An 11,336-nucleotide genomic window follows, 5' to 3' on the forward strand; every position below is an offset into this window, starting at 1 on the left:
GCTAAAAACTCAATACGGTTTCATACACCACAAGTACAGGAGTATAATATATTGTACATATTAAATAATATTTCTGTTATTAAAGTAAGCGTGATATAAACTGACACTAACAAAGGGTATAAATGAATCCAAATTACCCTTACCTCAGCGCTCTCGAGTGCAAATGTCCATCGCCGCTTACTCCGATACGACAAGCCTTCATACTCAATACTCACACACAAAGGGCTGACATATATTTCCGGGCTAGAAATAGATTTTGAATAATTCCTTATGAGCTCTCAGAAGACAGGGGTTTTAGGGTTAGAACCCCATCAAACGATCGTCGTTTTCGAGCTATCTCTTCACATTTTTCTGACGGTTTCTATTCAATTTAAACTTTAAATTTATCGGCATTTTGTTGTTCATCGACAGTATTTTATTCCATATTTTGCGCAGTCGTGCGCGTGAAACTCATTACGAGGATGAGGCGTTATTTATTATTTGGGATAAATCGCGTGTCAAAGAAAAGGGATAATAAAGTATCAGTCGAACAAGATGATCATTAATAAAATATGCTAAACGCGTGTTTCGGGGACGATTATTTTTAAGTCGGCTGAGAGAAATGAGGGTGGGTCATCTATCAGCAGATTTATTACCGGTTTATTAGAAACACGCATCTGAAGGTATATTTTTCACTTAAGTAAAATGGAAGTCATACTTAGGGCCGCTTTTCAACTTGATCTACTTAAAAAATAAGAAGTCCATATAAAGTGCATCATATTTCATTGCAATAAAATTTATTACCCCACATTAAGCACCCTAAACCCTGCCAGAAAAAGCGCATCCACCTTAATTCGTGAATTAATCACGGCAAAATAAGACCCCCGAAAAAGCTCGTTCTCCTTAAATTTCGCATAACCCCATCTGATTTACGACACCGAAGTACATAATAAGGGAAACGTGCGTCGTGTTTGTTTGTCGACAGATGCTCAGAACGCCGTTCGTATTCTGTAAATTCCGGATGAGGTTCCGGGTGGGTTTAGCGAGCATATCCGTGTAAGTACACAAAGAGATATGCATTTCGACACAAACAGCCTCGGCAATTAATTTAGATGGCTGTATTTGCATCAAGATGATATATTTGCAGCCCTTACGTCAGCTGTTTTCACTTAATTGGAATTTTCAAAGGTTAGTGTTTGAGTTCTTATGAGGTGGTTGCAGTGAGGGCGAAGTTCACGCCGGGTAATAGGTTTCAGTAGTTTGTTTAGTCGATGGTTATACTGCAAAAAAATCCATATGATGATGAGCTACTTTTATGTTTTCTTGACGTTTCATGGCCCCTAGACTATAAATGAGTACACCTGTACTTGTGGTTTATGAATCCGTGTTGAGTTTTCTGGAAAAAAATTGTCTAACATTTTACAATCAATTTTGAAGTTTCAAAACCGACTGCTCTGAAAATTTGCAAATGTTTTGCGGTTGTCGTAAGCATAGTAAATCATTAACTAAAATTTATCCATTTATCCCCCCTAAAAAATTAATGACGTCGTTTTAAAATTTTGCCGAATAAATCCTATACAAAATATGTAAAATATGTACTTATTATGAGTCTATACTTATGATTTATCAGTGTATTCATATTTTTAGAATTACTTACAAGTGTGCAGTTTTAAAACTTTAAATTTCAATTTATGTGTTTGCAAAATGAATGAAAAAATTTGTTGAAAGTTCATTTCGACAAAATTTCCCTCGCGTCTGAAAAATTATAAAATTTGATTTTGTGGAATTTAACTTTTTCGTGATAACCTCTGGAGTAAAAACAGTATATTGTAAAAGAAAAAAGAAGGTTTCGCCTTCTTAAAAAAAAAAGACATTTGGGGCCCCGGAGAAGGTTTTATATTTTTTAAAAAGACAGTTGGGAGCCCCGAGAAGGTTTTACATTAAAAAAAAAAACATTTGGCGCCCCCGATTAGGTTTTACATTTTTAAAAAAGACAAATGGGACCTCAGAGAAGGTTTCACATTAAAAAAAAATACATTTGGCGCCTCCGAGAAGGTTTTAAGACAATTGGGACCCACCGAGAAGGTTTCACATTCTTAAAAAAAATACATTTGGGGTCAAAGAGAAGGTTTTATATTTTTAAAAAAGACAGTTGAGACCCCCGAAAAGGTTTCACTTTAAGAAAAACACATTTGAGGTCCCGAGGAGGTGTTAGATTTTTAAAAAAGCCCTATTGGGAGCCTCGAGAAGGTTTTATATTCTAAAAAAAAAAACATTTGGCGCCCCGAGGAGGTTTTACATTTTTTAAAAAAGACAAATGGGACCCACGAGAAGGTTCCACATTAAAAAAAAATACATTTGGCGCCTCCGAGAAGGTTTTACATTTTTAAAAAAGACAGTTGGGACCCCTCGAGAAGGTTTCACATTCTTAAAAAAATACATTTGGGGCCCCAGAGAAGGTTTTATATTTTTAAAAATGATAGTTGAGACCCCCGAGAAGGTTTCACATTAAAAAAAAAAACACATTTGAGGCCCCGAGAAAGTTTTACATTTTTAAAAAACGCCTGTTGGGAGCCCCGAGAAGGTTTTACATTTTTTAAAAAAGACAAATCGGACCCCCGAGAAGGTTTCACATTAAAGAAAATACATTTGACGCCTCCGAGAAGGTTTTACATTTAAAAAAAAAAAAAACAGTTGGGACCCCCCGAGAAGTTTTCACATTCTTAAAAAAATACATTTGGGACCCCATAGAAGGTTTTATATTTTTAAAAAAGATAGTTGAGACATCCGAGAAGGTTTCATATTAAAAACAAACACATTTGAGGCCCGAAAAGGTTTTACATTTTTAAAAAAGGTCCGTTGGGAGCCGCGAGAAGGTTTTATATTCTAAAAAAAAACATTTGGCGACCTCGAGAAGGTTTTACATTTTTTAAAAAAGACAAATGGGACCCCGAGACGATTTCACATTAAAAAAAAAACTCATTTGTGGTCCCGAGAAGGTGTTACATTTTTAATAAAGGCCAGTTGGGAGCCCCAAGAAGGTTTCATATAAAAAAAAAAACATTTGGCGCCCCGAGGAGCTTTTACATATTTAAAAAAGACAAATGGGATCCCCGAGAAAGTTTCACATAAAAAAAAACACATTTGGCGCCTACGAGAAGGTTTTACATTTTTAAAAAAGACAGTTGGGACCCCCGGAGAAAGTTTCACATTCTTAAAAAAATACATTTGTGGCCGCAGAGAAGGTTTTATATTTTTAAAAAAGATAGTTAAGACCCCCGAGAAGGTTTCATATTAAAAAAAAACACATTTGAGGCCCCGAAAAGGTTTTATATTTTTAAAAAGGGCCTGTTGGAAGCCCCGAGAAGGTTTTATATTCTAAACAAAAAACATTTGGCGCTCCGAGGAGGTTTTACATTTTTTAAAAAAGACAAATGGGATCCCCGAGAAGGTTTCACATAAAAAAAAATACATTTGGCGCCTCCGAGAAGGTTTTACATTTTTTAAAAAAGATAAATGGGACCCCGAGACGGTTTCACATTTAAAAAAAACACATTTGTGTTCTCGAGAAGGTGTTACATTTTTAAAAAAGGCGTGTTGGGAGCCCCGAGAAGGTTTCATATTAAAAAAAAAGAAAAAACATTTGGCACCCCGAGGAGGTTTTACATTTTTTAAAATATACAAATGGGACCCCGAGAAGGTTTCACATTAAAAAAAAACACACATTTGGCGCCCCCGAGAAGGTTTTATATTTTTAAAAAGACAAATGGGACCTCAGAGAAGGTTTCACATTAAAAAAAAAATACATCTGACGCCTCCGAGAAGGTTTTACATTATTAAAAAAGACCACTGTGACCCTTGCACATTCTTTAAAAAATATATTTGGCGCCCCCGAGAATGTTTTAGATTTTTAAGTGAAGAGGTGCTTGTTCTAACCTTTTCGAGAAAGTGGAGTAATTTCATCAATAAAAAATTTGTTAAGACGTCAAAAACATTATACACAATGCGAGAGGAAACGAGAGAAAAAAAAAAAGAAAAACGAAAGGTCAAATTTGGAATCGAACGCGCGACGTCCGGTTCGCATTCGTGACTCGTAACTACTATACCACCACCGGGATGCCTTACGCTAATGGTAAAGTGTTATTATACCGTGCATTATGTTTTTGCAAAAATTTGGACGGTTAGGAATAAGCTTAAAGTGCATTTGTACACCACCTTTATATTATTGTGTAACAGTTCCTTCAAATAAACATAGAATTCTTTGAAGTGACGTTATCACATTGTTAGTGGGGATGATTAGCAAAATTTTGGTTAGCATTTAACCACCTACATGATATTTCTAATACGAATATACTTACACACAAAATTTGATAAAAATCGGTCCAGCAGTTTCGGAGATTACGTGTCTAATAAAAGTGGATACAGATTACTAGAGAGCGGAAAATATGCAGCAAAATTTTGGGAAATATGATCATATGATATGCACCAAATTTATGCAAATATGCAGTAACTTTCTTAATATATGCAGAGATATGCAGCTGCATATGCTCCAAAAACTAAAAAAAAGCGTAATAACAGAACTAAATTTATTTACAAATTACAAAATTAGTATTAATTACTATTTTGGTAACAATTTATTTTTAAATATTTTTCGAAATATTCTAACCAAAAGTTTTCCGATGATTCTAAAGTATATTTGGTATAGAAAAACTGTGTACTACGTCCACAGATATAAAAATCCTTACCGGTTTAGAGCAGATGCGACAAAACAGTTCCTTCTTGAAGAATATGTTCAGGAAAAGGTTTAATCCATAAATTAATTTGAGTTATCTTCGATATATTAACACACATGTATCGCTTTAAATGCTTTAAATGCAAACTCACGATGAAAAGTAATAGGGTAACGTCCCTTCAACCACCATAACACATACCATTAATACACTTAAGTAACGAACAAAAATATTGGGAATGAATGGTATTTCCAAAAGTAATTAGGGCCCAAATTTACCTGGAAGAATGGCTTAACACCCAATGGATTCTCCAAACTACCATAAAACCCAAACCTTTACTAGTTATTTGAACATCAGGACAATATTTGCAATATGATTAATGAAATTTCGTCTTTCTAGATACATGCCGATAGAATAACAATCTTTTTTTTTCAAATTGGCACAAAAATTGATAAAAATGCAAAATATGCACCCGTTACGTGAAATATGCAGCAGAAGGCAAATATATGCAAATATGCAATTTTTTTATAGCTGTATTCGTTTTTAATTAGCATGATTCGTTCACATATTAAATATCAAGACTTATATGCAAAAAATAACGGATATGCAAATTTCATAAAATCCGCTCTCTACAGATTACAAACACCAGACAGACAGACAGACAGACGGATTACTATACTTCCTTGGCTTACGCTCGGGAAGTAAAATTCATTCAGGATTTTTGGTTTTCTATTGGTAGAAATAATTAAAACATTCTCATTATTTTAAAATTTTGCTTCATTCAGATTATTGCCAGAGCTGTATTTAAATTCCTCAGAATCTTCTCTTGAATACTTATATGTATATATTTCTGTTGATTAGCTTACATAATTGATAGACTCAGGTGGAATACCATGGAATTAAATAGCTGAACTTCGAAGTGTACTACAAAAAGTAACTACAGGAGAAACTACTTTATGGCTTCATATTCAAAATATATATTAACTCAAATGTAAATTACAATTAAACTTCCGAGTTAGAAACGTTTAACGAAATGATGGAGACAGAACTCACTCGTTTCCAAAACAAACTCAAATATTCTCTGTGATTTACCCTGTTAATTCATTTGTGAATGAATAATATTACCATTATTAACACACTTCTTGATATGAAATTTTGAATATAAGTTCTTAAAAACAATCTGCCATCATCATTTTTTTAATTTTTTTTTTTTAATTTCACAAAAATACTAAAAAGAAGACGACGATAAACCGTTTAAAAAAACTGCTCTTGCGTTATGCCGGATGTCGGGAAAATGGCGGATTAACTCTTCGCTATTAAAATTCCTTCTCACATTTTGGTGGAGTCATTATGATTTTAAAATTGGCTCTTTTGATACGTTTAACAACTAAACAACACATTCATTATCACAATAACTAGTAATAGAACTTTTATTTAATATTTCTCTCGCCCATGATCATGTTTAATTAGTACCATTTCAGTTCGAATGTACAAAAATATGGTTGTTTTTTTTTTTAATAATTGGACAAAATTTCATTTGACAAAATCAGTCTTATCATAGCAAGTACTAGCTCCACCCATCCACCCTCTGTTTTCTTAGAGGGTATTTGATTTGCCAAAATCAGTCTTATCTATGCAAGTACTAGCCCCGCCCACCCACCCTCTCTTTTCTTAGAGGGTATGTGATTTGCCAAAATCGCTCTTATTTTAAGAGCTACTAAAAAAATTAAAGATGGCAAATAACAGCTTGTTTTATTAATGATAATGCACGACGATTAATGACTACTGGTTGTTATGATTATTCTAAAAAAAGAATAAAAGGTGGATTTCAGTCACTAAGAAATTAAAAAGTAAGCCGGAGGTATTCACGCATTAGTTGCGGGCAGTCTTACCAGTTTTACTTTAATAAAATTACGTTTTTTTCGTATTTTACATCATAAAGAATGTTTTCATTATTTTTATTGAAAATTCCATGAGCCTCCTCTTAAGGATCTTGGACTGTTGAAATAATAATATTAAAATAATATTGAGAGTGTTGTAGCTTAATAGATAATGGTTAGTCTTCCATTTCTTCAATCAAATTTCATTTTCTTTTAAGACATTTTTTATCTGTCGCCGCCGCTTGTTCTGGTCAACCAGCATCTGTACGTGCTTAATAGCCGAATTCTTTCAATGTATAAACATAAAATGTCGAAGTTAAGCATGTACTATTAATATGATAATATCAGGACACAACAAGTACTCTTTCAGTTGTTTATGAACAAATTTTGCTTGAATTTTTGTCATCGTTACAGTCGACTTGTTTGACAGCAACCTTTAATCTGAATTAAAATTTCTCAAAACTAGTTAATTCTATTACCCACTCAAACAGGTTTTGTTGATTACCTCGTATTTTGGTTATCTGCTTTAAATATAATAATATTAATACTGTCCATATCTCTGTGCACAAGGCACCCTTGGATTGTAATAGTCTTGGCAAAGTATTGAACACAAATTTTTGTAAAGCAATTCTGATAAAAATCAAGGCGGATTCAAAAATCACAACTACAGTGTTTATGTCATTTAAGTGTTGGTGGGGATGACTCTACAAATTTTGGTTAGCGTGACAAAGCACATACAAAATTTGACAATAATTGGCCAAAGGGCTACAGGGATTATTTGTTTAATAAAAATCGACACAGACAGACAGACAGACGGACTGAAACCAGAGACTTATATTTTCGCACTCAAAGGGTCATGAAACGTGGAGAAAACATGAAAGTAGGTAGTCATTCGTCGGATGGACCCTATTACAGTATTGTCTTAGCTTACGTTTGGAAAGTAAAAACAAAATGAATTTATTTATTATTAATGTAGGTACTTAAACTTAATGCGACCAAAAAAATTGTACCAGACTTGAAGTTGATCTGCCTACATAGAAGAAAGGGTTCTGAATGTGACCTGACCTGATCTTTTTGCTCCTACTATATAGCAATCAGAGAGACGAATTTGTATGCTGTAATTCTAGGATCTCAAAAGTTTTGTATTAATCTAATGAATGAATGTTATTACTTGGTCTTAGTACCCGTAATAATAAATGCCAGTCATTTCCGGGTCACTGGTGGATCTTAATTAATAACAACAACAACCAACACTACAGATATGAAAATAACAACATGCTGAAACATTATTAATGATAATAATAATAATATTAGTGGTGAACTCTAGGACCCTTGTCCCTTCTGGCTTGCAGCACCCTCGACCCTCGAGCTCGCCGCCGCCGCCGTCGGTTAAAACCGACCATAACCGGCCGTATTTCCGGTCGTATAGATACGCCGGTCTCGACATTTTCATTAAAACACCTAAAAACTTTTTCAATTATTATGCTGTCAACGGCTGAAACAACGGAATGAGGGCGGTTTTCCTGAATGGTTTCGGTGTCGACAGCCCTACTTGTTGAGCGCCCCTTCTATTCGTTACATCGTACCGCTCACGAAGAGATTATTTATTATAACCCGGAATTATGTTGTGTTCCGGGATTACTGGCACCATGTGCCGGAGCCGAGCGTGTCGTACGGGCATATTAACTTTCGTCCGACAGATTATGCAAGTTTTACTATGCTAATGACACTTAAAACGGGCGAGCCTGATTTTGACAATTGCGAAATTTATCGCCGGGCTTTATGGGGGCGGCAATCACCGTTAAAACCGCGGATTAGAGCCGAGGTTACGTACACGTAAAGATTTGATGGCGTTGTGATGATTTTTTAATGCTGTCTTGAACTTACAAATTTTTGTTAAGTGAATCGGAAAGCGGCGTTGAAGTTTGTTCTAACGTAAACGCGTTTTTTACTTCCACAGCGTAACCTTAACCGGGTGACTTGCTCCTTTTATGTTTTTTCGACGTTTGAAGCCTCCCAGAATACGAAAACAGGTCTCTCAAAAGCAAAAGTGACATATCCTACTATGATCAGATTGTTCGAGAAACTACGAACATCAACAGCGAACTTGAAACTTTGGTAGCACATTAATTAACATGAACATTTCTTGCGAAGGTGAAAAGTGTAAAATCAGCTGGTTGCATCTGATAATTTTGTGCAAGCCCTTCGTTCCGCCGCTGGTGTGAACCGAAAATGACGGCCGCCAACTCGGCAGCGGCCTCAAAGGGTTTCGAGGGTGCTTAAAAGTAAAAAGGACAGGGCTCTCGAATGCTCCTGATAGATAAAATAAATAGCGAGTGTGTGTTGATCAAAGACACGTTCGCGCAAAAGAGAAAAAAGGGCCTCTATTATAGTGTTATTTCTAAAAATAGGGTGACGTGAAGGTATTTTTCTTTACAGATAACGCTTTTCTAGTGCAGATGTAACTGTTTTGTAGGTACGGGTGCATTTAGGGCAGCTTTCTTACCACGTTTGCTAAGTTTTCTTGATTAAGTTTGGGTAGTGTGGTGGTCTTAGAATACGAATAGTCGGAAACTATCTTACTATAACTTCGTGTAACTGGGTTTCAAATTGAATAAGGTCGTTAGAGAAACAACTAACTAGTCGAAAAAGGGCACAGTTTTACAGTTGTGTGGATTTTTCTGAAAAACTTTTAAAGTTGGAAGCGAAATTAGGTAACTTTCGGCAGCTGATTGGCTATGGAGTGGCTAGAGGGAACGTCTACAGTTTGAAATTTTAATTCGAGTAGTTTAGAAAGGATATTGATTCCTAATCTTGCAACTTTTACGTATTAGACCATCTTCTGTCTCGCAATTAAGAAAAGATAGCAATAAATACATCGTTTTAGCTACTCTGATTGAAAATGAATACTTTCAATCACTGACTGTAATTTTAATGTAACTCTGGAGTTCATTAACCACAATGAATTGGAACGGTTAGTATTTGGCACTTCCAATAATCAAATAAATTAATTCAACTAGCGAAATGTGTTCTTTGCAGACAATTTAATCCTAACTTATTTCAGTCTTTGTTAAGTAAGTAACACAGAGAAAAATATTCCACTGCAGCCAATATAGGTAGGCACTAATTAAAATTTCATGGGTCACTTTGCTCACGTCGCCTTAGCATAGTTACATCCTCCCTTTTTAGCACATTAACAATTTTTTATTTAAAGTTCTGCTTAAGTGAGCAACAGGCACTATCGCCAACGATAATTCTTCGCCATATCCCCACCCCATAAAGCACTCTCACGAATCCAAGCTCCACTGCTCTCCTAAAGTAAAAGCTTGTAAAGGATTACAATAACCGTTAGCTCGATAAAAACTAATGGAAATTGTTATCCAGCGTGAGCTTTATCTATAAAAACGACCACCGCAAACCCCACGCCCTGGAATACCAACCTCTTTGAAAATTTAAATTAAGTGAAAACAGTAGGTGGAGGGTGCAGATATATCATCTTTATGCAAATGTGGCCGTTTAAACTAATCGTCGGGGCGATTTGGTACGGGATGCAGTCTCTTTGTGTGCATTTCTTCTGATTTACGAAATTTCTTCCGGAATTTTTCTCTGCGTTGTTTGCTAAATTTTGAATGAATACTTTGTTATTAGTACATATTATGAATATTATTAGTATTTTAAATTGACAGCGTTCATTTACACATCAAATAAATGCATAATAGTCGATATTTCATGCGCAATTTTTTAAAATAAAAATGAAATATTTGCATTGTTAAATTCAATCGAATAAATAAACAAAATTAATTAATTGATAGCTACATGCAGCGACAAACATTTCATCGTGCATTAATGTGCAATTAATTCACTGGAAACGGGAAATCCGAAATTATTTAATGTATACTCTTTCCCCATTTAATCCTCCTAGAAATAGTAATACATCAAACGACAAATATTAACATCAGATACGTGAGTTATCTACATAAATTATCAATTATTTACTACGACAAATAAAAACGCACATCAATACTCGCTTTGCGGTCACAAACATTTAAAAATTCCATGTTTCTGATTTTTTAATGAAATTTATTGTGGGATTTGCGGTCGTAGGCAACCAATTATGCGTTATAAACAGGACGTGTGGCGTTTCCGGGGTTAATTTCACTTTTCGCGTATAAAAAACGCCGTTCATCGTTTTGTGTACAACAAACGCACTTTGTATTCGGGTCAGGAACGTATTTTTTCTGCTAAGGCGAGCTACCTCGCATAAATCATAATTTTATTGAACTTGCTTATTGGGATGTTCGATATTAAAGAGTCGTTTGTGACGTGAGCGAAATAACTTGTGTACGCAGAGTGGACGGAATTAATGGTGCGTTGTCAGACAGACGGTGTACGGGTGGCGGACAGCACAAGACTAATCATGGAATTGGAAATAGTCCTGCGACAGTTACATTTTAAAGTTCGTTTCTTGCGTCCAAGTTTTACCATTAATTTTGTCCGCGGAGAAGTTGTTTTGGCTGGTTTTTGCAATTAAAAAAGAAAGTTAGTTAAATCGTTACAGAGTTCGGGGAGTTACAGAAAATAATGAAAGTAGAGAGTTTTTTCTAAGAGCGTAGTTTTAACAAGTGTGGACACATTGTGATTAATTACGGTACTTTCTTTTCTGGAACGGGTAATTTTTTGTATAAAAAAAATTGAAGTTATGTAGACATAACATTCTTCGCTCTTAAAGCACAAATAAATCTGTTTA

At 35.0% G+C, this 11,336-nt stretch overlaps 1 protein-coding gene across 1 annotated transcript in view; it reads left to right on the forward strand.

Moving 5' to 3' along the window:
• LOC135132913 (voltage-dependent T-type calcium channel subunit alpha-1H-like) overlaps positions 1–7,982 on the forward strand; it is a 111,132-nt gene extending 103,150 nt beyond the window's left edge. Inside the window, exon 4 of the mRNA XM_064061131.1 lies at positions 7,942–7,982. Within this exon, the coding sequence (XP_063917201.1) occupies positions 7,942–7,982 (41 nt within the window). The remainder of the gene's footprint in view (positions 1–7,941) is intronic.
• Positions 7,983–11,336: the final 3,354 nt, after the last annotated feature.

This window comes from Zophobas morio, unplaced genomic scaffold (genome assembly GCF_036711695.1).
Source record: "Zophobas morio isolate AGI-343-1 ecotype UQ-CSIRO unplaced genomic scaffold, CSIRO_AGI_Zmor_V1 ptg000021l, whole genome shotgun sequence".
Lineage (NCBI taxonomy): Eukaryota > Metazoa > Arthropoda > Insecta > Coleoptera > Tenebrionidae > Zophobas > Zophobas morio.